The sequence below is a fragment of the Protopterus annectens genome, chromosome 1.part2 (genome assembly GCF_019279795.1).
Source record: "Protopterus annectens isolate FY-2018-M chromosome 1.part2, PAN1.0, whole genome shotgun sequence".
Lineage (NCBI taxonomy): Eukaryota > Metazoa > Chordata > Ceratodontiformes > Protopteridae > Protopterus > Protopterus annectens.
In genome coordinates, this window is record NC_056727.1 from 862,223,450 (window position 1) to 862,250,990 (window position 27,541).

Below are 27,541 nucleotides of genomic sequence, written 5' to 3' on the forward strand. Positions count from 1 at the left end.
ATTGTTATACTGCAGTCTGACCCACCTATAATGAAGCTGAGTATTCTTTGATTTATGTTACTTGCAGCAGATTATGGTTACACTTGTTGGATTTACTTAAAGAATGTTGGAGGACTCTGTGCTTATATGCAGATGCATGTTGGAGGACTCTGTGCTTATATACAGATGCCTTGAATGGAGGCAATCTTAAATGTTTATCACTGTTTCTATTTTTTAATTTATCCAAATGTTTTGGGTTTGGAAAATACAAGAATGGACTCCATTCTAGAGTCAGAGTAAGATTAGAATTCACTAAATTAGGATTACTTCAGCCTTTGATTTTTACCAGGCATGGTCTCTTAAGCACCTGCATGCAATGTACCCAGAATCACCACCTTCTGTAGTTTATGTGGTGTTTACATATATTAGTAGCATATCTAAGTATACTTTAAAATTATTTGTCCTGTTGCTTCTACTACTGTCAGAATTGTTTGGGTGTCTTTATCCTGAATTGCTCTAATTTATGCTTGCATTTCATGGTATTTTATGACTTTATCTCTGTCTATAGGACACTATAAGCACTTAAAGTAGCTATTTCAATAATTAATAATTTTTGTCCTTTTTCATTTGACTAAAATATGTGAATCTAATGTATGTTCCCATCCGATTCAACTATGGGTTGTGGGATCCAATGGGATTCAATCTTGGCACTGATTCTGACACTCTTTGGTTCCAGGGCTCTGACTACTGCCATATCCATAATTCCATGAACTCCACCTCAGATCTTGTTTGCTGGCTGATGGGTTTTGTTGTGCCATTGACAGCTTTTGCTTTATATATCCTTTCTGGTGTTATCTGGAAGATTTTGCTTCCTTTTCCTCTCCTCCCCTTACTGAGAGATTTTAGATTAGTTTTTCCATTTAGCTAGACATTATTAGCCTGTTAATGCTTTTAGGTAGATTAGGCATAGAATTGTCCTAAACATAATTTCCAGAGGCCGTTCCATACTATTTTCCCTTCCGCCTGTCAAGAAGAAGACAGTTCCCAATGTTTCACCCAGTCAGTGGGAACTTGCAGCTGCAGAAATTTCCAAACTGTTAGAAAAACAAGTCATCCAACTAGTCACCGAAGACCACTTAGAATTTGTAGTCTACCCAAGGTTTGTTTTAGTTCCCAGGAAAACTGGAGACTTCTGAGCCATATAAATCAGAATGTCAAACAGACAAATTCTGGATGGTCACATTTCAGTCCATTTTACTTCTGCTGAGGATGGATGATTGGATGTGCTTCATAGATCTCTGTGATGCTTACTACCATGTGTAGAGAGAGAAGTGTTCAAGGAGATTTTTCTGTTTCCATATGGAAGCCAAGCATTATCAGTTCAGAGCCCTGACATTTTGTCTCACCACAGCCCCCATGGTGTTTACGAAGATGATGGCAGCATGTCTTCCCTGCTAGGGATCCAGGTTTTCCCATACCTCTATGATTGTCTCCTAACCACTATGTCCAGCAACCTGTTATTACACCATTGGGATCTTCTGCTCCCGCTAATGCAGGAAGCACAGATCATGGTCAGTCTAACCAAAACTCATCTTACTCCTTCTCAACAGAAATAATTCATTGGATGTCACCTGGACACAAGCTTGCAGCTCACCTGTCATCCAAATCTCCCTACACCTCTCTGCCACTCATGTTCTCCATCACATCTGCCTGCCGGCAGGAGTAATTCTTTACTTATTGTGTCTGTTGGCTTCCACAATCTTCATGGCTCCATTGGCCAGGTTCTGCATGAGAGTATTTAAGTGGACTGTAGTGGTGCAATGGTCCCAAATGTATTATCCGCTTCACACCAACATTTGGCTTACTCAAATTTGCAGGAAACATATATCCTTGTGGATCATGTCTCATTCAGTGGTAGAAGGGTGTATGTTCCATACAGACCTCCCAGTGGAGGTAGTGATGAGAGATGCTTGCCTTCTAGGGTGGGAGACATTTTGAAGGGAAGACTGTCAAGGGCACTTGGTCAGATATAGATGTGAACCTTCACATCAGTGTTTTGGAGATGAGGGCATTCATAGCATCGCAGGCCTTTCAGGATGTTCTCCCCAGGGGTGTGATATCAGTATAGATGGACAATATATTGGTGGTTTGGTACATCAGCCATCAGGGAGGAACATGCTGTTATCCACTGTGTCGAGAAGCCACAAGAGCCTGGCAATTGGTGATGTCGTTGTACTGCTTTCTGATAGCAGTTTACATCTCAGGATCATCTAGTGTTCTGGCAGACAAGATGAGCAGATATAGTTTGATGACTCACAAGTGGACACTCAATCCAACAATGACAATCTTGATTTTCAATCACTTGTGCCAACCTTGCTGTGACCTTTTTGTGTCCTACCCAAACAACAAGTGCAGCAGTTACTTTGCCCTGATCCCCCCACAGAGACAATCATGAAGGGATGCTCTAGTCTACAATTGGCCCCCAGGTCTCCTCTGTGCTTTTCCCTCATTGCCTTTAATAAACAAGTTCATGCATAAAAAAAGAATGTGCAAGGCCAAGGTGATCCTCCTTGCCCCCTTCTGGCCCGACAAACATGGTTCCCATTCCTGTGGCCTCTATTAGTACATTATCCATGGATGCTAAGTCATTATCCATATCTACTAATACACCTGGCAAGACTGCCTTCTCTGAATAAGAAAGCCATGAAATTAACTGCTTGGTTCTTCCAGTTCTAACCTTATTGAAAAATGCCAGGATTCCCCCTTCAGTCTTTCAGATATCAGCATCCCTAAAACAGACCACTACTAAAATAATAGAATAGTAAATGGAAGTGATGATTTTCGATTTGGACTACATCCAGGAGTTTGGATCCATTTTCTGCCCCATCTCTTCCATTTTAGAATTCTGTCGGAACCTTTTCATAATGGTTCCAGCTAGTCAGTTATCAAAGCACAAATGGCAGCTATCTCTAGTTTCCAAATAGTTCAGAATGACAGCTCTCTAGCCTGTTTGAGAATCTCTAGGACCTTCAAGTAAGGAACCTTTTTTCTGTGGTCTCCTATCAGAGACCCGGTACCTCTTTGAAATATTACTTTCATGTTATAAGCATGGACTCAGCCACCATTTCAGTCCACAGCATCAGCTGATTTGAAATTCCTTTCTTGGGAAAACAATTTGTCTGTGCAGTCACTTCAGCCATATGGATTTCTGAGTTGCAAGTGCTTTTCCTTATGGACTAATACATCCACATCTCCTAAGGTGGCATCCAAAGCTAATTTTAATCAGTCAATAAACCCACCAGTTTTTTTTCTAAGATTTTCAAACAAGGATGAATACATGCTACATATGCTGGATGGTCATCACCAGTTTAGGTTTTTATCTTCATAGAATCAAAATGTTTAGGAAGCCAGATCTGCTGTTTGTGGCCTTTACAAAACCTAAATTGGGCAAAGCAGTAGTTAAGTTACTTGTCCGAATGGTTATCTGAATGCATTCCCTTTGTGTACAATAAAAATGGCTTGTCTTTACATTCTAAACTTAAGGCTTAAGGCAGTGGCCATGTCAAAAACCTTTGCCTGCAGACTACCTGTTGATAGTTGTGCAGCAGTGACTTGGTCAACAACTTATAGCAGTCCAGATCATGCTCCTCCTTTGGTTTCCTCATCCTCAGGAATGTTCTTCCTTGATATCACCCAGGTCTTTATACCTGGGACTCTGCCCCATAGTTGAATCAGACAAAAATAGACAAAATTGGATACAAAAGCTATCCTCAACCTATGGGTTCAGATCCGATCCCTCGATTCTGACTTGGCCACTACAATAGCTTATGGTAACCAAAAAACTCTTGAGCTTTTCCTTTACCCATAATGCACCTTTCCTAAGATCCAGATCTCATTTGCTGCTAGTCGTATTAGATGTGGTGACCAGTTGCTCTTGAGCATATGTGTATTTAACTGAATTTAAATCTTCTTTTCTCTTCTAAATAGTTTTTTGGGTTTCTCTGTTTATTTTTTCTAGCTTTAGCCTATATCCCTTACCTAGTGACTGCTTTTTTGCTGATATTTCTTTTTTCTTTTTCATACAGAAGTACTTCTAAATACTATCTTTAGTATTCCTAAGCTTTATACTTAGTGTAGTCGCCATTACCATTGTTGGTATTTACACTCCCCTCCCCTTTTTTCTTCCTTTTCTCTTTTTAACTTAAAAAAAAAACAGTTTTCTTTTGTTGGTCTGTTTGCTTAACTTGTTGTCTGCTCCTCAGTATGACATAAAAAGAAAAAGGGCCAGCTGGCTTCAAAAAGTATTGAAAGTGTGATAGAAAAATGTTTTATTCTGATTCACATACACTGTGTGTATTGTTTGGGACACCGCCATCACCAGGAAGATTGCTCAGCATGCCACGCGTTCAACCATAGAGCTCTGTTTGGATGCAAAAATAAATTTATTCTTAAGGGTCTACTTCCATCAGCATTCAATGAGGCATTATCTGGAGCTTCCCCCTGTGAAAAGCGAAAAAAAAAAGGGCAAATCAACATGATCTTTCTCAAAAGCATCAGAAACATCAAAGAAGAGACTTCTGTCAGTTCCAACTTCTCTGTTGGATCCATCGGTTAAAAAAAAAACCAAAAAAATAAGCTTTCAGATCCTACAACTTCCTTGGATCCAAAAATCAGGACAAGGAAACATTTAGATCCATACACTTCTTCAGATCTGACTTTGGACAAGTCTAAACCTTCACCGAATCAGACAGCAATGGATTTGACTTCAAGCCTACCTGCTTTACCAAGGACCCAATACTTATCATCATTAGACCTGGTTCCATTTAGAGTGCCTTTTGCCTTTCTAGAAATACGAAAGTCACCTTCTCTGATGTTCTTGTAGGAGTTTGCCTGAAGAGGACTTGTAGAGACTGGTGAGAAAATTTCTCTGGGCACAGAGTATGCCAGGGTTTTTTTTTGGCTCCTACCACTTCTGGTCATGAGTTCCATACATCAGCTACCCCTCCTTTACATCCTCCTCTGACTTCTTTCAAAACTTCAGAGTTCACGGATCTAAGTTGCGCATCTCCATCTGGTTTGGATCCGAAAATAGCACTATCATTGGATACGACATTTGCTGCGAGTTCTTTGGTTCAGTCAGAGCCAGAGACCTCTCAGAGAGGTAGTGGTCCGATGTAATAGCAGAAAAACTGAGCAGGTGCATTCTTCTACCACACAAATGTTCCCTCAGTCAGAATGTGATGGAAAGGATATTCCATTAATGGGGGTCAGCCTTGCTGTGATCTTTTTGCCTCTCCCCTAAACAAGTGCAGCAACTACTTCATCCTGATCCCCTCAATTGGCAAGTCACCAAGGGATGCTGTTCTTCACAATTGGCCCCTTGGTCTTCTTTGTGCCTTTCCTCCGACTCCACTAATCCCGACATTTCTTCAGAAAGTGACCATGTTGAAGAATAAAGTAATCCTCATTGCACAATACTGGCCTTGACAGATTTGGTTCCCCTTTTTATGGTCTCACTTACTTCACCAACCGTGAATTCTGGATCCAACTGCAGACCTCCTCCCTCAACTGACAGGAATGATTTACCCAGATATACCCCGTCTCAGGCTGATGGCCTGGTTTCTACAATTCCAGTAATAGCCAGACAAACTATGCTCTCCTCTCCAATCTGACACATACTCCTATCCTCTCATAAGCCATTTACACGTATGCTATGTTCCAGTAAATGGAAATGATTCTTTCACCTGGCTCTTCAGAATAACATTGATCCTTTCTCAGCTCCCATTCATGATATTCTTGACGTTTTAGCTCGACTTTTCAAGAAGGTTCATCTTCTTCAGCAATCAAAGTCCAATTAGCAACAATTTCCAGTTTTCATGTTGGTTTCCAAGGTATTTTGGTTGTGTCACATAAACTCTGCAAAACCTTTCTGAGGGCGACCCTTCTTTTAAAGCCCCTATGGGACCAAAATTTGGTGCTGCAGGCTATCACCCCCACTGGTTTTGAACCAGCAGCTAAGTGTGGTCTCAAGTTCCTTTTTTGGAAAACTATTTTCTTGGTAGCCATAACTTCTTCAAGAAAGTTTTCAAGGTTCAAGCCTTGTCTTCCCAACTGCCATATTTGATTTTTCACAAAGACAGAGTATTACTGTGTACAAATCCATTTTTTACCAAAGGTGGTATCAGAGACAGATATCAATCAATCTTTTAATTTACCAGTATTTTTTCCAAAATTTGAGAACAAAGGTGGATACTTGTTACATTTATTAGATGTTCACAGACAATTGCATTTTTATCTTTATAGACCCAAAGATATCAGGAACTCCGACTAATTATTTGTTTCTTTCTTGGATATTAAATTGGATAAGCCTGTCACCAAAGTAACCTTGGCCAGATGGCTCACCAATTGTATTTCCTTCATTTATAACAAATTAGGCATGACCTTATCGACACCTTTATGAGCCCATTCAATTAGGGCTATGACAACTTCTTTTGTCTTCCAGTCTAGAGCATCTATGGATGACATTTGTGCAGCAGCAATGTGTGCTTCTCCCCTTACCTTTGTTACTCATTACATATTGGATCTGGTCTCCAGGGGTAGAGCAACATTGGGTTTAGTGGTGCTAGGAAACACCCTTCCTTGAGTCCTCCCAGGGTCTAAAGTAGGTGGGGATAGAACAAAAATTGACAACATTAGATAAAGACGTTATGTACTCATCATAAAGTTCCATCTACGTTGTTCATTTTCATTCTCCCTTAACTCCCCACCCACTAGCCCCCTGCCTTCCAAACTCCTAGAAGAGCATGTGTTCATGGGTTGACACTTCCTTTGTACTGAGCTCCAGATATAATCTCTCTGTATCCTTCTGGTATTTTATTTTACTGCTATTAGTAAACAAAATCTGAGGTACTTTGGAACGGTGCATTATGGGTAAGGGAGAAACTCAAGAGTTTTTTGGTTACCAAGAGCTGTTGTAGTAGCTGAGTCAAATCCGAGGGAATGAATCTGAACCCATAGGTTGAGAAAGAATGAAAATGGACAACACAGATGGAACATTATGGTGAGTACATAACTTCTTTTTATGCATTTACTATAACAATAAATCCATATTATCTGATTTTTGTCCAGTTCAACATCTCTCCCACCTGCCCTTTTTCAAATTATCACAAACAGGGTTCTGATGATGGGGTCAGCTCTGGCATTTCCTGTCTGGAAACAGTCCTTACTGTCGGTTTCCCATAACCGTGCCATTTTTTTTCTGTCATACATGCAGGAGTTAAGTCTTGAATAGAATTTATATGATTGGTATGCAATCGCATTGATCTGCATATGGATATATTATCTAAAGGGGGAACAAACTCATTATGAGGTACTCAGATGGAGTTCAGGGGATTATGGGTGGGAGAGGAGTCAGAACTCTCAAACCGAAGAGCTTCAGAATTGCTGCTGAGGATGGATCTGTTAACCTACAGTTGAACCAGACGAAACTCAGACAACATGAACCTATTGTTAGGGTAAGTACATAGCTTTCTTTTTTCTTGCTTCTACTTTTATTAACAGTTGGCATTTAGATGAACTCATATGATCTGAACTCCATTTTCAGTGATGCTTTATGGTTCATGTTTCCATTTTTTCTCTGCTATTTATGTGTTGTTATGCCACGGTCATACGGCAGTAGCATTGTTACCTCACAGCAAGGGGTTCTCCTGTTCGATTTTCAGTGTGGCTTGGGAGTGCCTTCTGTGTGGAGTCTGCATGTCCTCCCCGCGGTTGGGTAGTGTTCGACATGCGTGCGTAAATGGGAGTGCCTTCGTTGAAGGTTGAGCGTCGAGCTGGCACCTCGGCATTTCGTAAAAAATCTACTGCCAATCATTAGCGGACCGGAGTTCTGCTGTGGCGACCACTTACTGGGAAAAAGCCGAAAGACAAACAACAACAGTGTCTGTACAATCCCAAATGATGCCTCTTCCAGTGGTAACAGTTTCACCCTGTGGTGTTGGTTTCATTTTTAAATCACCTGATTTTTTTCATTTTTTTTTTCTGTATAGTTTGTCCACACTTGTTTGTAAATGAAATAGTTAAGCTGACCAATAAAAGACCGTTATCATTCATGACCCCAGCCAGTGGCACGGGCATGAATATATGTAAGGTTCGCTAGAACCAATCTGCACACAGGTGGCTAAATCCTGATTTAGTAAACCCAAATAATCAAGTTGTGTGCAGACCAAATTATGTTACCTGGGTCAACATCCCCTTTCTAACTCACACCCGTATAGGCTAATTATAGCAGCTCTTTGATTTTTAGCATTTATAATCTGAGTATGAGGCATTGAACTGAAAAGCAGTTTTATGATCATTGCACAGTTTGGTCCCCTGACTTGGGTAAAGCTAGATTCACCCTATTGTATATCATTAGAAAGGTAGTCCAAATGTGTCTTGAAGGCATTCTAGCTGTATAGACTGCAAAGATGCATTAATAAATAAAAAAATATATTTGGTAAATTTCTGGGTGGGCACACAGAATTAAATATATTACAGAAGGAGAAAATACTGATATAACTACTCATTTACCTGTTGCCAGCCAACATCTTCTTGTACTTCACAGAAAAGACAATGTTTCTGTGCTCATGGTTTACACGTCTACCCTATTCTTCAGTTAGAGAATGAGTTTGTGCACTATCGGTATTGCTCCACTACAATGAAAACATTATTGCGGAAAAGGCTAATGTAGTTTTGAATATGTACAATACCAGTGGGGTTGAAAAACAAATGACTTGGTTTAAAACAGACCTTCCTGGGTATAACAACCTCTACAAAAGATGAGACATGTAGAAAGGTCTCCTTCTTCTTCTTTTGGCTTTTCCCGGTTAGGGGTCACCACAGCAGAACTCTGGTCCGCTAATGATTGGCAGTAGATTTTTATGGTGCCAAGGTGCCATCTTGACACCCAACCTTCAATGAAGGCACACCCATTTACGCATGTCTTTCAAACGCCACTCGAACACTGGGAGGACATGCAGACTCTACACAGAAGGCGCTCCAGTCGAGAATCGAACTTGAGAACCTCTTGCTGTGAGGCAACAATGCTACCGCTGCACCACCACGACTTATGAGACATGTAGAAAGGTAATAAGCACAAATCAGCCAATCGACCAATAAAATAGTATAACAACCTTTACAAGAGATGAGACATGTAGAAAGGTAATAAGCACAAATCAGCCAATCGACCAATAAAATAAATAAGATAAAAAGGGAGGAAAAAAAGATTAATTACATTACATCAATGCCTTCCAATTACATGTTGCATTGAAATCACTTGGAACCAAAGTTGAGTTTTAAAATCAACAAAGCTTCTTTCTTCTCGGATATATTCTTCACACTCGCAATATTGCAACCAACATGGTATAGTACTTTAACTTTTAAACAATTAGGCGTGCTGTTATGATACGTCAAATAATGTGCAGTTCCCCAAATATGTCAAGCATGTTTCTGCAATCTGGTCTTACATTTCCTCTCAGTTTCTCTTGTACAAACCAGACTGCAGGAACATTTCAAAGCATAAACCACACATTTACTATCACAAGTAAAATAACCCACAGTGTCATATTTTTGCCTTTAAGAGAGTTGACTTGGCCAAGTGGTCTAGTGGCCTAGTGGTCTAATATACTGTATTTCAGGAGTAATATATTTACACACACCTGTAGTTATTGGATAATTTTCCCTCTCATGCATAAATGATATACAATGGGAACAGCTCTTTTAACTGACTTTATAACAGACATGTCTGGCTGAATGAGTTAATCCAGGAAGGAATGAAGAGCTATGTGATGCCCCTTAAAAAGTCTTTTACATAATGTGTGTTCTTTGGTTGCCAGAAACTGTCAGTGCAGCTCAGTCATACAAGCCAATAGAGGAAAATGCATTTCAGCATTTAAGCATTTACAAGTCTTGATTCATAGAGTAATAGATATTCCAAGGACACTGAGCCATATTACAATTTATGCCTTGCCAGTACCCACACATAGGCTGTATCTTCTTTGCCATGCATCTTTCCAGGTACATGCATCAGCTGGAATGCCCATAGCAACACGTTACTGAAAGGATTCAAGGCCTAAACAATGTGCCCTGCATGGGCTGACTCAAAGCTCTGTCACTATATTCAGTATCCTACAAACTGCTGAGAGGTGATCTGTGTCTGGCATACAAGGCATCCTCTGACCGAATACTGATGGATTTACTGCACATCAGCAAGTCAAATAGGATCATAGGATCATAGGAAGTTACTAGACTATTGGCCCTGAGGCCCTTATTAGCCTAGCCAAGAGTTTAGCCCATGTTTAGACAAGTCAGCACCGAAAGCCCCTGTCCAGCAGGGATACAGGTGGAATCCCGGGGGTGTATTTTCTGTTTCCCATATAGTTATCCAGGTTATGCTTGAAAAGGGATAATGAGGTGCTCTGCCTGACATGGAGAGGGAGTCTATTCCACAAATGGGGGAGTCTCTGGGACACAAATCTGTCCCGCCAACAAGTCCTATTGATGTCACAGACAGAGTTGAGGTCGCACATGCGGGTTACTCGAGTGGAGCTTGACTTACAGATATGCAGCAGTCCCATCAAGGTGGGGTCTGAGATTGCTTTGTATGTCAGACAGAGGTCACCTCTGAGGAGTCTGTATAAAACTGAGTAGAGGGACAGGGCTTTTAGCCTAGCTGTGTAGGGTAGATGTTTGAGGCCCTGGATTCTTCTGCTGAAGAACCTCTGTGGTCTCTCCAGCTGCTGCATGTGCTTTGCGAGGTACATGCCGAAGGGGGCATTGTACTCAATAACAGGCCTTATAAGGGAAGAATACAGAGGATGTTATGATATGACCTCCTTGTCCCTGGATGAGATACCCTTACTTATGAGGTGGGCCATGTAGAAAGCTTTCCTTACAACAGAAGCAGCATTGAGGTCAAAGTCAAGTTTCTATCAACCTGGGTGCCCATATCCCTCAAGACTGATTGCGTGCTTAGGACATTGTTATTAATGTGATATGTTGGATGTCACTCTCCCCAAAGGGGATGATGATGCATTTTTTGGCATTCAGCTTGAAGCCATGTTTCTGGCACCAGTCATTTGCTTGGATGAGACCCTCTTGGAGGACGTCCACATCACTTGGGAAATTGATGACCATGCCCAGCTTGCAGTCATCTGCAAACTTGGTCAGCCATAGCCCACTGGTTTTGGCCTGCACATTAGAAAAGTATATCCTGAATAACAGAGGCCCCAAGACCGATCCCTGGGGTAAGCCGCTCATTACGGGTCTACTGCTTGAGGTGGTTTCCCTTTTTTTGAGTTTGCCACCCATCTGTTAAGGGTTCCTATTAAATGATCAAAGATGCATTCTTTTGCTTGGCCACTTCCGTTACTTTGCCGTTTTCGTCAATGTAGTGCGATCTCGGAGTTGGTATATTTAAGTAGGGGGTGTGGGGGACTAAGCCCCCTATTTTATGTAATATTTTAACCTTTTTTTTTTTTTTTTTTTTTGGAACGGCAGTTTTTTTCCCTTGGAAAAAATTTCTGTTCTAAGCATTCGAGATTGCAAGCTTTCACTTACATGAGTTCGATAAATCATTGTTCACTTTTTTAAGCATTTGATGATTTAAAATAGACCCTCTGATAACATATAGATTGATGCCTAGTTGAGAGAGTTTATCTATTATGGCCGAGTAGGGAATCGTGTCGAAGGCTTTGGCTAGGTCAAGGTAAGCAGTGTGCACCACCTTCCCCCTTGCCCATGGCTTTGGTGACTGTCTCAAAGAAGTCAACCTGATTTAACAGACATGACAAAGCAAAACTGTTTGGGGTCGAGTGTTTGGAGGTTGCCACTGTCCCTGTTAATGAGGTCCATGATAATCTGTTCCATGGCTTTGCAGGTCAGGCTAGTTAGGCTGATGGATCTGTAATTTTCCGGATTGGCATATGCTCCACCTTTGTGTAAAGGGATGACAGTGGCTGTCTTCCACTCGGCTGGGACAAAGCCGGTACTCAGGCTTTGGTTGAATAGGGTGCCTAATGGTGCTGCAAGTTCATGCTTGAGTTCATGTATGATACAGACTGGCATGTTATCAGGTCCCATGGAGTCTGTATTTTTTGCCTTTGAGAGGGCAGTGATGATCTGATTCCTAGAGATAAGAGGAGGGGGGCAGATACTGGGGATGTCCTGATTTACTGATGGGGGGACAGAGGGGTGAAGTTTTCACTGACTCTGTCAGCTATTAGGTTGACTATATCTACAGCATTTGTGTATGTGGTGTCCTTGACCACCAGTTCTGAACACATCTGGGTGCTTCCTTTGAGATTGCGGATATATGTGAAGAAGACCTTATGATTGTCTTTAGTAGATGTGGCCAATTTGGACTCAAAGTTAGCATAGAGAATTTCACTAGTGCTCTTATTTGCTCGTTCAGGCTAATACTGATTGCTTGCAATTGGGCACCTGCTTCTTCTTGGTCCTGGACAACAATTTTTTTCCTATTGCTATATAGTTTATTTATTGCAGATGTCCACCAGACAGGTTTACTCTTCCTTGTGGAGGGTGATTTTGTCCAGTCAGGTATTCTTGATTTGATGCATCTATATAAGTGCTCATACAGTACTTTGGTGTAGCTTTGGACATTGGTGCCAGTTCCAACAGTGGGGGAGGGGGCTGTGAAGTTGTTTATACCATCCCTCAGGAGGTTGTAATTAGCTTTGGAGAAGTTTTTTTGTTTGACCCTAGCAAGATGGTGGGTCAGGGGAGATGCTGACTTCAAAAGTGACCGCTTTATGGTCGGATTTTACTGGGAAGGACGATACTGTAGGGATGCTGCATTGGTTACTCATGTTGGTTAATACCAAGTCCAAGATATTATCACCTCTTGTGGCATCAGAATACTTGGTCTAGGTTTCTAAACCTCTTGCAATGTCAACAGAACAGTTTGGAGGGAAAAGTACATCTCACAAAGGATACCACTGCTCTGGAACAGAATGTCCATCCACAAAAAACACAGTTCATCCTTGTCCATATTCATGCATAGTTTGGATCTATGTATGGGAAAAAGAAAATTTACCCCAGAACTGTACCTTAACTTACATACAGATATTTCAAGCATGTTTATTAATGCCCTTGTAGCCTGCTAATATACCAAAACAGTTGTTTCCATAATAAGTGTCAAGTGGGTTCTTAAAAATATCAGAATTAGTGCTTGTTTTAATGTAATTTGGTAGTCTATTCCATGGGTCAGCTGCTCTCTCAGAGAATCAGTTTGTACTCTTCTCATTCCTGTATCATTTTCTACATAGGTTGTCTGATGAGCCCCTACTATTTTTTGATAACCCTAAGCATTCCCAGATGCCTAAAACAATCTATTAAAATTCTAAACCCTTTGAATATATAAATTATAATTATAATTATAAATGTAAATGCTCTATTTGTTAAAAACTTTCATATACAAATTATATACTCATTTAAGTATACTTTTCTCTGCACTTATTTAAGATTAGATATTTGTAGATATTTGATTCATTAAATATTGTGCTCTCTGTCTGTCTGCAGTTAGTCTGCCCCCCTCCGTCCCTGTTCCTGTTGTGGTGTTAGTCTTGGTGGCTTTGGAATTGCCCACCCCTGCTGTAAATCTGTTTTTGGACACTCCTCCTGGGCCCATCTTATTGAGATCATATTTTGATTTTAGATACTCCTACCAGTCCCATCTCCTCTGCTGTGTACAGAGAGGGCACTTGGGAAGGACATCCCCTATAGTATCTTAATCTGCTCTGTTCCCTCCCTCTCTACAAAAAAAAAATAAATAAATAAATTGCACTTCATCTGCTTTTACTGTATTTGTGTTTCTTCCTACTTTATTACTGTATTTTGCTTTTGTCTCTTCTTAAAAGTACTCAATTGAAATTATTCTGCTGCATTTATTACTACTTGGTAGTAGCCTGATTAAATTGTAACTGTTTTTCTAAGCCTTTCAGTTCCAGCACTTGGGCTTCAAAACCAGTTGTTTTACATTAGGAAGGTTTGTGGTCTGCCCTGTTGTGGCAGGACAGGTAGCTTACATCCTTCTAAGTTGGGAACTGCTGATTGAAAGCTTAGTGTCTGTTATTCTAAAAGTGTATTAGTTCTGGTTTAAGCATTTGGGCTTCGGGCCAGTTATTTAGGTGTGGTCTGCACTCTTGTGGGAGGAGAGGGTAGATTCTGCACTTCTGAGTTGGGAGTTTCTGGTTAAAGTGTTATTGTGCCTGCTTGTTTGAACAGTTTCTTTCTGAAATTGGTACGCTTTGTTTTCTGTAGCATAGACTAGATTCAGACCTGCTGAATCTAGCTTTGTTTGCATAACTTGAGCACTAATCCGGGCCATCTTTTTTTGGAGAAGATTCCCCTGCACTCTAGTTGCAGGAGTGTGCAGTTAGAACTTGTCTGATTGAAGACTACTGAAACGGGGCTCAGTTTTTAGCTTTTTATTGATTAACTTGTAATTTGTTTAAATCAGTTTGCTCATTTGCTACTGTTTTATATATATATATATATATATATATATATATATATATATATATTTAAAAAAAATATATATATATATATATATATATATATATATAAATGTATACACTTTATGCATCGCCTCTTAGCTAGGGTTAAAGTACTCCCGGCTCCATGAAGTGTGCTCTTCAAATTTTCCCTTAGAACTAGCCAGTTCTTTAGTTTTAGCACTCAAATCTGTTTCTTTAAGCTCATCACGTGTTCAGAACTCGTTGTAAACACTAAATAAGCTATAAATTACTACAGCACTCAACTTTCCTCACTTGTCTAGACGAAAACAGTTTTTAGTACTTAATAAATAAGCACCTATCCAGGCATGTCTAAGGGTCAGTTCTCGGTGTTTTCTCCTGTCTACCTGATGAATCTGGGCATCTTGGGGCAATGCAGCAATTGCCTCATGTACAGAGACAACCCTCTCCTCCTACCACCCAACACTACAACCTGTGAGAGATGCACTTATATAGCCAAACTGGAAGCAATGCTGTCTTCACCCAAGACTGGACTAGACAGTCAAGAGGAGAAGGTAAACACTTGCACCACACCGCTTTCATCACATAGTCCCTCAAAACCTACACCACCAAAACACACACACAAAAACACAAAACGCACACCTACATTCATGGAGGCTCTCAATAAAAATCTGCACAAGCAGCAGAGACCTCCAAAGCAGAAATGCAAGCAACCTCCACCCCCCCCCCAACACAACCCAAATGACATATAGCTCATAAACTCAGTGCGCCACTCAACCACAGCTCATAAGGCATAACAATGTACCCAACACTCTAGTCAGAGGTGATTCTATAGTCAGGCACACTGATGTTCTACTCACCAGGCTAAACAAGGAGAAAGTTACTGTCAGCCACCTGTCAGGTGCCCTGATCCGCCACATAACGCATGCACTCAGGTCACTCCACAACAAGTACAAATATGACTCTGTCATTGTCCATGTTGGTGTGAATGACCTGAGATGTGCGTCCCTGGACTACATGAAAAGAGACTTGGAGGAGCTCTCTGATCTTGTAGCCCAGGCAGGTATGACCCTAGCCCTGAGTAGCATCCTGCCATTACCCAGAATGATACCAAAGTACAAGGAAAAAATGATTGACTTCAACAATTGGCTAAGCTGCTGGTGTCATTCTAAGGGGATTCAGTATCTGTCTGCCTGGGATGACATGATCGACAGACTATGATGCTTTGCCAGAGATGGCCTGCACTTGTCGCCCTTGGGATTCCAGATTCTGGCTAAGGCTCTTGCCATCCCTATAGTGTCTTTTTTAGGCAAGGTTCAAATTAATTCACCACCGTAACAGGTACAAGCAAGCAAAATCTGAGGGTAATGCTACTCAATGCCTAGAAGTCTAAACCACAAAATGCACTCACTCGAGGCATTTCTTAAAATGGAAAACATTGACATCTGTGCAGTGACAGAGACCTGGTTCAAGGCTCCGGAGACCACCCCTGCATTACCAGGCTATAATTCATACCACACCTTTTGGTCACCTAACCTGGATCGAAACACTAAAGGCGGAGGCATGTCCATATTCATTAAGGATATCCACATCTCCAGGCTAGTTGCTCAGCGTAATGCATTCACGATTATCCAAGTGCAACTAACTCTGGGCAAGACCACAATCCAAATTGTAGCCATGCCCCAGGATTCCCACTCCTCATTTCTTGATACACTGGAAAATATTAGGGTACAACCCAACACCCTAATAATGGGCAATTTCAACTACCCCACCATTAACTAGAGAAACTACTCATGTACCAACTCTTCTGCTCAACATTTTCTGGAATTCATAAATTCCAATGCCTTGAATCAACTTATCCACACTCCCACCAGGGGCAACAGTATCCTAGACCTGGTCATTACCAACATGGGTGACTGGTGTTCCACACCAGAAGTCAATTCCTCGTTGGTCAGATCCGACCACAAGCTAATCACCCTAGACAGCCACATCCCACCCCTACCTCCCATTAGGGAAACAACCATAAAATATTTCTCCAAAGCCAACTTCATGCTTCTTAAGACAGAAGTGGCAAACTTCACGACACCCATGCAGATGGCCAATAGAGGTACGACTGCTGAATCCCACACAAATGCACTTTATAAGCACTTGCACGAGTGCGTGGATTGTGCAATCCCTAACAGAACCAACATGCTATCCTCCAAAAAAAGGAAGCCAATCTGGTGGTCCCCTGCCATAAACAAACTCTACAACAGAAGGAAGAAACTGTTGCAAAAAAGAGTAAAATCCCATGATTGGAGAAACTCCCTGGTTAGCCTCAGTAAGAAGCTGAGATCCCTCATAAAATCCTCCAAAGCTAGTTATGAAAACAGTCACCACTGATTCTAAGGACAACCACAAAGCATTCTATAGCTATGTCAAGAATCTCAATGGCAACACTTAGATCTGCTCTGAGTTACAGCACAATGGCATTAAATATACAGAACCAACAGATATTGCCAACATCCTGGCAGATAGATTCACTGCTAACTTTACCCCTCCTCACCCCCTAAAGGACCCATCTCTATACCGGAAGAATGCAAAGTTCCTGTAATCACGGTTGCACAGATAAAAAACACACTCTCCAAAGCCAAGAACACAGCATCCATGGGATCTGACAACATCCCAGACTTGTTCTACATGAACTACAGAATTAACTGACACCCCACCTAAGTACTATGTTCAATCATAGCCTCACCTCAGGCTTTGTGCCCACTGAATGGCACACAGCGATGGTTATCCCACTCCACAAAGGGGGAGTCACCACGGACCCCTGGAACTACCTCCCCATTAGCCTGACGAGCCTGGTCTGCAAGGTCATGGAACGTATCATCATGGAACTTATAAACAAAGACATTGGTAATCTCCAAACTCTGGACCTCACTCAGTTTGGGTATGTAAAAGGCAGATCATGTCTCCTAAACCTGATATAGACTACTTTGAAGCAGTCACCAAAGCCGTAGATGGGGGTAAGGTGGTTCACACAGCCTGTCTAGATCTTGCCAAGGCTTTTAACACCATCCCCCACTCTGGAATTATAGATAAACTCACTAAACTAGGTATAAATCCCTATGTCACAAGATGGGTTGCCAACTGGCTCACTGACAGAACCCACACTGTGAAAGTAGCAGACTCCAAATCCGACTTCAGACCAGTGACAAGTGGAGTACCACAGGGTTCAGTCCTGGGTCCTCTCCTGTTTGGTGTCTACTTCTCTGAAGTACAGGCTAACACAGAAGGTCTTTGACTAATGAAGTTCGTAGATGACTGCAAACTAGGAGCCATAATCAAAACTCCTAGTGATGTGGACACCCTACAAAAGGGCCTCACTGAGACAGATGCCTGGTGTCAAAGCCATGGCCTCAAGCGCAATGCCAAAAAGTGCATTGTCATCCCCTTTGGTAAAAACTCTGTACCCATGAACTGCCACATAGGCGGTAGTCTACTTAACACTGAAAGTGTGATAAGAGACCATGGGACACAGGTGGACAGCAGTCTCTCCTTTGATAATCACATCGCCACAGTAGTCAGGAAATTCTTCTACATGGCACACATCACAAAAGGTTTCTCATCCAGGAAAAAAGAGGTCATTGTTCCCCTCTACTCGGCACTCATTAGACCCATTATTGAGTACAATGCCCCTTTTGGTATGTACCTCACAAGACATCTACAACAACTGGAAATCCTGCAGAAATACCTCACAAAGAGGATTACCAGTCTCAAACAGATGCCCTACACAGACCGTCTCAGAAAACTACAGCTTTACTCTGTCACACATCGCCTATTCAGAGGCGATCTCTGCCTAACATACAAAGCTAGGTAAAACCCAGAGCTGTTGGACATGGTCTACTTAAAGAAATCCCAATCCCTCCGAGCTATACCCTCTAAGGACCTAAACCTTGTCACCACAATAAACAGAACATGGTGGAGGGATAGATTCCTGTCCCAGAGACTTCCCATACTCTGGAACAAACTACCTATCTATATCAAACAAAGCTCTTCATTAACACTCTTCAAGAAAAATCTTAATGATTGGATGGGAAATAGGAAATTCACCCCGGGGATCACTTCTGTGTCTTTGCTCGACAGTGGCACAGGAAAATAATTTTCTTGGATGGCGAAAGCCAGGGTACCTTGTTGGCTAGGCTTACGTAAGCCCTTCGGCCGATAGCCTAGTACCTACCTATGAACCTGTGAGACCTCTGATATTACATGTTCAGTGATAACACCAATACTACAGATTGTGTAACTGTGACAATAATGATATCCCTGGAACATAGAATTGTTGGAGTGTACAGGCCTCTGAGGGATTGGGATTTCTTTAGGTGTAGCATGTCTAACAGCTCTGGGTTTGACATAGCTTTATATATTAGGCAGAAATCACCTCGGAGTAGGCGATATGCTACGGAGTAAAGCAGGAGTTTTTTGAGGCGGTCAGTGTAGAGCATTTGTTTGAGGCCAGTAATCCTCTTTGTGAGGTATTTCTGTGGCCTTTCCAGCTGCTGCAGATGTCTTGTGAGGTACATTCCAAAAGGGGCGTTGTACTCTATAATGGGTCTAATGAGTGTCGAGTAGAGGAGAACAATGACCTCTTTTTCCTGGATGAGAACCCTTTTATGATGAGGTGTGCCATGTAGAAGGACTTCCTGACTACTGCGGTGATGTGACTATCAAAGGAAAGACTACTGTCCACCTGGGTCCAAAGGTCTCTTATCACACATTCAGTGTTAAGCAGATTGCTGCCTATGTGGTAGTTCATGCGTACAGAGTTTTTACCAAAGGGGATGACACCGCACTTTTTGGCATTGAGCTTGAGGCCATGGTTCTGACACCAGGCATCTGTCTCAGCGATGCCCTTCTGTAGGATGTCCACATCATTTGGGGACTTGACTATGGCTCCTAGCTTGAAGTCATCTGTGAACTTCATTAGCCAGAAGCCTTCTGTGTTAGCCTGAACTTCAGAGAAGTAGATACGAAACAGGAGAGGTCCCAGGAAGGAACCCTGTGGTACTTCACTTGTCACTGCTTTGAGGTCAGATTTGGAGTCTGCAACTTTTACAGTGTGGGTTCGGTCAGTGAGCCAGTTGGCAACCCATCTTGTGACGTAGGGATTTATACCTAGTTTAGTGAGTTTAGCTATAATTCCAGAATGGGGGATGGTGTTGAAAGCCTTGGCGAGGTCAAGATAGGCTGTGTGAACCACCTTACCCTCATCCATAGCCCTGGTGACTGCCTCAAAGAAGTGAATCAGGTTCAGGAGGCATGATCTGCCCTTCACAAACCCGTACTGGGTGGGATCCAGAGTTTGGAGGTTACCAATGTCCTTGCTTATGAGTTCCATGATGATACGTTCCATGGCCTTGCACACCAGGCCCGTCAGGCTAATAGGTCGATAGTTCCCAGGATCAGTGGTGGCTCCTCCTTTGTGGAGTGGGATAACTGTTGCTGTGCACCATTCAGTGGGCACAAAGCCTGATGCGAGGCTATTATTGAACATGGTGCTTAAGTGGGGAGCCAGTTCTGAAGTTCGTGTATAATGCAGCCTGGGATGTTGTCATAGTTATCTTTAACTCCTACCATAACACCTCCATCTGATTTATTAGAATTTCTATTACAGCAAAAACATTTACACCCTGACAGAACTAGTTTCCAGACAGTGTTATTTACCATGTTTCACAAACAATAACAACATATGTTTTGTGGGAAGGTGGCAAATTTTCCAATAAAAAAAAAACTATTATTAATGCTGCTAGCATTAACAACCATCAAAGATGCAACAAATGTTAGTATCTGTGAATGGCTAAATGTCTGACCTGGCAAAATCCTGCCTTGTGTTTGTCAAATACTGCAGAATATCTGCAGCAAAAATTCTCTTCACTGATCTTGACAAGTGCATGCCATCCTGTCTGTAGACATGTGCCCAAAATTAGGTTCAGATGCTCTACACATTTCCATGTTTTAAAAAAAGGAGATTTTTTTTTTCTTGTAGCTATTTACCCCCCAAACATCTTTTCATTCTTGGTGACATGATTCTCCTCTATATGTGATTTGTGAAAAATATACCCTAACACCTGTACAAACTATGCTATCTAAAAGGGCTGTACGTTTCCTACTAAAAGACAGTCCTCCTGGATGAGATCATTTGTATCAACATGAATAAAAACAGATCCATACTTCCTTATATTAAGGCTTTCTAAGGCCTGCCTCACAACCTCTATTTTTGCTCCTGGCAGACATAACTATTTGATGTTCCTTATCTTCTTTGCATATGTAAATAGCAATTCCTATAATAACTGAATATCTAATTACAAGAATATCTTTTCTGACCCGATATGAAGAATCTTCAACTTGTAATTCAGTTATATGTGCTCTATCAGTTGTTATAAAGCAGTGATCTTCATCACCATTAGTCTTATTAATCCCACTGTTTTCATTGCTTATTACATTTGTAAGCATGCACTTCCCATCCAGCTGGCTTTGTACATCCACAGCTTGTTCCATGTTGTCAGTATCTGTCTTTCTCCTCTTTTTTATTGTTGTAATGTTCTTCGATCTTTCCATGTTCAGTTTGGATATCTTCTTTTTCACCTCACCCTTGCCTCTTTTTTTCTACCATTTCATTTGGAAAAATGATGCCTTTTTATTATTTATTTACATTTGTTAACTGTGTAGTGTAACACTAGGCAAGTAGCCCGTTTTCAGCGGTGACCCGGGGAGAAAAGTTCCAGTACATTAACAGCTTAGTTAATAAGACAAGTATTCATGAAATGAGTAATTAACAGCAATACAATTAACAAAGTTACTAAAGAAACAAATAGCCATGAAAACATATAGTATAACATAATACAGAGATATTGATATCTGGAATAATCAAAATGTATCAGAAAGATAAACAAGACAGATCTACACATGGGATATAAGCACTAGCTGCTTAAAGGAGCTGAAGAGAGGTACATGAGAAGAGACTTCTGAAGAAAATAGGAGGAAGAAATCAGTCAGGTGAAATACAGGGGCAGAGCCAGTTGCTATTAAAATATTCTTTTAGGCTTTTTTTGAACAAAGATATGTTGGGATTGTTTTGGATGTGCTGAGGAAGAGCATTCCAGTCCCTAGCTATTTTATTGGAATAGAGGGAGTCGCCATGATAGTTGAGACTAGGTAACTTTTAGCATAACTCTGTCGGAAGACCTAAGGGAGTTGCAGTTAAAGTTAGTTTGGACCAGGCCAGAGAGTGCAGGGCAGTTACTGGGGGTTTGTATGACTTTGTGGACAAAGGTAAGTTGATTTGGTGTTAACAGGTTGAGAAGTACCAGCCAGCTGAGTTGCTGAAGAATGGAGCAATGATGACTTTTGTGGGTATGATTGGCTGCAACCCTAGCTATTTTGTTATAACAGGATTCTAGATTATTAAGGTCAGCCTTATGTAGGTCGGTAACAATATGTGAGCAGTAGAGGAGGGTAGATAGTAAGTGAGATCTTGCTGTGGCTAGTCTGACTTGGTGAATAAGGTATGGTTTCACCCTGTAAAGAGCATCAAGTTTGGTATGGACTTTTGATTGTTAGGGAGATATGTTTATCAAATTTTAGTCTGTCATCTATAGTAATTCCTAGGATTTTGGTCTGACTAGTAGGTTCAGTTTTTGTACCATTAGAGAAGTGAATAGAGAAAGGTAGTGAGCTGAGCTTGGATGATTTGTTTGTGAAAATCATTAACTTAGTCTTGTTTGGGTTTAGAATGAGTTGTTGGTTGTTGAGGTAATTTTCAGTGCCCTGGAAAGATTTTTTGTATTTTGTGTTGAGGTTCTTGGGGGGAGAGGGGCTCAGCAGATAAAGAGAGGAGTCGTCTGCATATTGGATGATAGTTGCAAGGTGGATGGCGGAATTTAGGTCGCTTTTAGGATGCAGACACCTAATGGAGCCACATAAACAATCAGTAACACAGTGTTGCTTCAGGTCAGTATTGTAGCTATGAGAGGCAATAGCAGTTCATACTGATCACCTATAATCAGTTAGAGCACTTATTGCTTGTAGAAGAGAGTTTGACTAGTTAAACTGTTTAGCCTGACATAGGTTATAGAGGAGAAGAGGCAATACATGATAGCACTAGGCAGGAAAACAAACAGAGCCTCCCTTGGGTATAAAACTTTTAGTACATGAGGTTCCAGACTAGGGGGAATATAAAGCATCCAGCTCGTGTGCATGCCAAAAACAGTACAAAACCAAACTGTGTTTATTAAATTAACAGCACTTAGTAGTTTAAGATAAAAACATACAGTGGTTAGCTTGTGTTTTCTCAGGCAACAGGACAGTTCAGCAGAATGTGGGGAGTGAGTGGTAACGTCCGTAAACCAGCTAGAGGGATTACCCAAGATGTGGTTAAAGTGTCTAAGTGGTAAGCACACAATGCATGGAAAGCCAACAAAGTAGAGGGGCTGAGATGTGATTTTAAAAAAAAAAATTTGTAGACTGAAGGTTTTTTGATAGAAAATGTTACTATTGCCTGTAATCTGTGTGTTACATAACAAAGCAGTGTCTTTTTTAATATGTATTCCTTTTGCATTACAGACATTTGTCAGTTTCTTTTTTCCTTGTTATTTGTTGCAAACCTTTTCCTTCTTTTTTTATTTCCTTCTGTATGCTCTGAATCCTCAGATTGAAGAATACTTGTATCCAGTATTCCAAAGTTGTCAGTGACATTATCTGGTTTTATATGGGTTGAGTGATCATTACAGACAATAGAGACATCCTTTCCTAAGTGTGTTCCATTTGTTCAATTATTGCATCAGTCCAGTCATTAATATAGTTAACAACAGTTCTCCAAGCTCTGCCAATTGTATAAGTGCAGTTGTTTAAGTGTAGATTTACTACTAATAATGGTACGCAAATCATCCAACTTTTGACATGAGGAACACAGATCACAAAATGTTATCAGGTGTTACCTTTAAATATAGATAGCATTTATTAAATTGTACAAGGTATTTGTGCTTTACAAATCATTAATGGAATACTAATTTAAGGAATCCATTTTCAGCTTCAAATGATAATCAAAATCACTTACCACAGAATTCAAAGAGAAACATAAGTCAATTTCTGTGAGAAAAATCACACAATATACAACTAAATATTAAATTAATACAGTAAAGTTGTTGCTCTGACTGTGCAAGCTGTAAACGTCCCTTGTACTACTAATGGACAGAGATCTCTCCTAAATCCTTTATTCCATTCATCGAGCTCCTCAAATTATATGTGATATGATCCCATTTATTCTCATTATGGATAATATATTATTGTCGACCATGGGGTGGGGGTAACATTAATCTCTAACCAAACAGGATAAGTTAATTCAAGCACAAAAAGGGAAATTGGCTAAGCTTAAAATGGTCCGCAAGTGCAGCTACCTAGTACTTACCTGTGAACCTACAGAGGACTGCTTCACTTACCTGAAAACAAATTAATAATTTAGAATTAAATTAGTGTATTGGTTACACCTGCAAATGCTTGCCCCATGTTGCACTTAATGCTTTACAAATTCAGGATAGACTTTTCTTGCTGTTATCTACAGGTATTAGGCATAAGAATCTATTGTATTTTTCTCAGTTTTTGTATTTGTCCACAGCATTAGTTGCATATGCATGCAAATTTTATGTTTACTGTTTTACATTAAGGTGGTAGAAGATGTTGAGTGTGTACACCACAATGAGAGCCAGGAGTCTGAGGAGGAATGTATTTCAAGTGATGGGAAGAGGCTCTCCATGGCCCCTGAAAAAGATAAAATGAAGGAAGTAGCCAAGAAAATGCCCAGCACAGATAGAAGAATAGAAAAGATTCACTCTCAGGTAGGCAACACCTTGGTCTAATAATATGAACTGTTTTCAGCATTCGGCCTGAAATATGCATGGCTGTTAGTAATCTTTCCATCTTGAATGCTTGTCCAGGATATAAGCTTAGTAACAAATGCTGAGGGTGTGGGCTGTGCTATAGTAAAAATATGGGCTACCTATGAGAGTGCAGAGGCTTGGAACACAATGAGATAGACGCTTACCAGATCATTTGTGATAGACGCTTACCAGATCATTTGTGTTTGACTACATTAAGTCACTACATCTGAGTGATGCCTCTAGGTGCATTTGCAGTTAACTCCTACTCATGCCTCTTGGCGTCAAATATTGCTTGTTCATATTTGCATCAATAATTTTAAAAAAACATGCTATTTACAAGGTTTTAAAAGATTTCATCTTAAAACTTACACAATGGCAAACTTAACTGTATTAATATTTGACCCCAGTCTAGTGAAGGTAAAGAGATATTAACTATTGTTTTTATGATATTAATTTATATAGATATCATTTTCACATTTTTCTAAATATCTCAACAACTAAGTAACACAGACTGAACTCCTTAGCCTCATATGAAAGCTCTCAGCTAAATTAATAAAATGATGTTGACAGTATGTGTGTAACTTGAGCGGTTGTTGAGATATTATAAGTTGTTTACAGAATATTACCAACATAATAGTTACTGTGTTTACTGTGACTTATAAAATTCCCTTTAATACCTAGAATCTAAAGAATACTACCACTATAAAAATTGCTTGTGCTGAAGGGTTTGCCATTTACATTTCTTTCATAACCCCTAGGGTTCCAGAGATATGAACATTTACTTGAAATCTGAGGATATAATTTGATTTTGTCAAAAGGCTTAGGCTCCGCCCATTGGAAGTTACACTGCAAACTTCCTGAGCACCATTGGAGTGAATGAGTTATATTCCCATATAACATGCATTTACGCTTGCTGCCCTGGCATAGATTGTGGATGAAGTGGTTCTGAAAATGATTAGTTCACGTCTATAAAAGTTACATTTTTTTTATCTGTTTTATTTGGTTAACCTTGCGAATAAGTATCACAACTTAGTCATAATGCTTAGCATACAAAGACTTGTGAAGCTTTACTAGCATGCTGCATGCACTTGTGAGATGGCATAGAAGGGCACAGGAATCTAAAGTCTCAATTACCCTGAGTAGATTAGTAAGTGAATTGCCCTTACCCCAGTAATTTTTGTGGTACCTGTGTTGATAATTTGTGTTTGTTTTGCATTAAGGTGGAAGAGATTGTTAAATCTGCGCAGGTAAATATCAAAGATAGAGTTGCGAAGAGAAGAATTAAAGCTGAAAGACAGATTCTGTCTCATGCTTCTGAAGAAACTGAAACAAAACAAGAGGCTGAGGAAAGGCAGGAATTATTCAAACAAACAGCAGAAGAGATTTGCAGTCAGGTAAGTAGCAGCTTGTTAGTACAATAGATGCAAATGTTCTGTAATGCAAGTCATTTTAGGACAGTGTAAAATGTCATCCATTCTTTCAGTATTTTACCTGCTGTAGGATTTAAAATATTCTACCCGTTTGTAAATATCTAAAGATTCTTTAATTTCTGTTTCTCATCTAAACTTGTTTGCATGCATTATGCAGTGTGGATGTCATGTCAAAAAGCTGTTTGCTGAACTTTCTTTCATGAATGTTATTTAACCATGCTACCGTGTAGTTTATGTGGTGATTTTCAAACCTTGCCTGTAGTACATTGCACATTAATATATTATAAGTGAACAAATATTTCAACATGACTTTTGCTTCACTGGAATAGTATAATTTAAATTTTTTATTTAAAATCTAGCTTTATTATTTTTATTTATACCATTTCTTAACCAATATTTCAGAGATTCTTTGATAAACAGTGTTTGTTATGGTTTACTGAAAAATCACAATCTAATGGATTTTTCTACCTTGCGTGTATCAAGTGGCTGGACCCCCAACCTCCCATGTATGGGGCTTGACTCCAGCTGTTCCCTTTGATTTATATTACTAAATCTGAGGTCCTTAATCCTTCTTTGGGAAAAAAAAAAACAACTTGGGATTCTCAGTGATTCTTGCCAAATCTGCAAACCAGTCGGTGAAGCAGGATTTGCGTTTGACCAACATGACTTTTATACATTGTTAGAGCCCAGTTGTGAAAATGCCACTCGGAATGTATAAATTAATCTATGGTTGTACTGTAAATATGTCTAATGTACAACTTGTTAATTTGAAAGGATTATTCTTATCATTTTAAAATAATTCTGCTCTGTAGTTGCACTTCTTCATGGCTACATCTCTTTACTTGGGAAGAGGTTAGTGGGGGTGACTTTAGTTTTGTAAAACATTGTCTTGAGTTTTCACATTCATTATGCCAGTACTGTTTGAATGATGTCCTGCAGGGTATGCAAATAAACTATAATACAGCAAGAAGAATATAGTTTTGGGAGCCATTGTGAGTGTGAATGCTATGGAGAATTCCACGTTTGGCCAATGAAATATAAACTTTCATAAATTTATAATGTATATGGGGTGGGTATTCCAACATAATTAACAGTAGCCAGAATACTCAATCTGTGTGATAAAAATAAAGAAAAAGGTACATCTAGAGTGCACCACTGAATGCAACCCAGAATTAGGCAGTGGTTTGCACAGTACTTTAATGTGACCCAAGTGCCCCACTGCACAGTTCATAACTGTAGCGTATCCTCATGTCAGAAGCATGATCTGTATAACACTGTCATGATTACATACAATAGCCTGCACAGCAGTGTTATCTAACTGCTGACGTTCTTTATGAATACTGTGGTCTGAACCTGAAAAAAAAGATACAGGCTTATAGGGCAATGTAGAACTTCCCACCTGTGGAGTAAAATACATCTGGTGTTTCTGTAGAAGTTGTAGTTGAAAATCCTTACTTGCTCCTCTTGTCACTAGCGACATTAAATAATTCTTGCCATATACCTTATTGACTGCATCTTACAAAAACACTGCTTGTTTTCCCCAAAGGAATTCTCTTCTGCTCAGACCTTTTCAATGTAAATGCTGAATTTTTAAACTGCTGGTATATTTGCTTTAAGTGCTATCCAGGAAAAGGGTATTAAGTTTAAGCTTTTTGAATTATGTAACCCTAACTATTTTCAT

General features: G+C 40.2%; 1 protein-coding gene across 1 annotated transcript in view; it reads left to right on the plus strand.

The window, feature by feature from the left end:
* Nucleotides 1-27,541, plus strand: part of LOC122792418 (trichohyalin-like) — a 261,589-nt gene that overhangs the window by 61,216 nt on the left and 172,832 nt on the right. Inside the window, exons 8-9 of the mRNA XM_044060207.1 lie at nucleotides 24,218-24,388; nucleotides 25,651-25,824. Coding sequence (XP_043916142.1) covers nucleotides 24,218-24,388; nucleotides 25,651-25,824 — 345 coding nt within the window. The remainder of the gene's footprint in view (nucleotides 1-24,217; nucleotides 24,389-25,650; nucleotides 25,825-27,541) is intronic.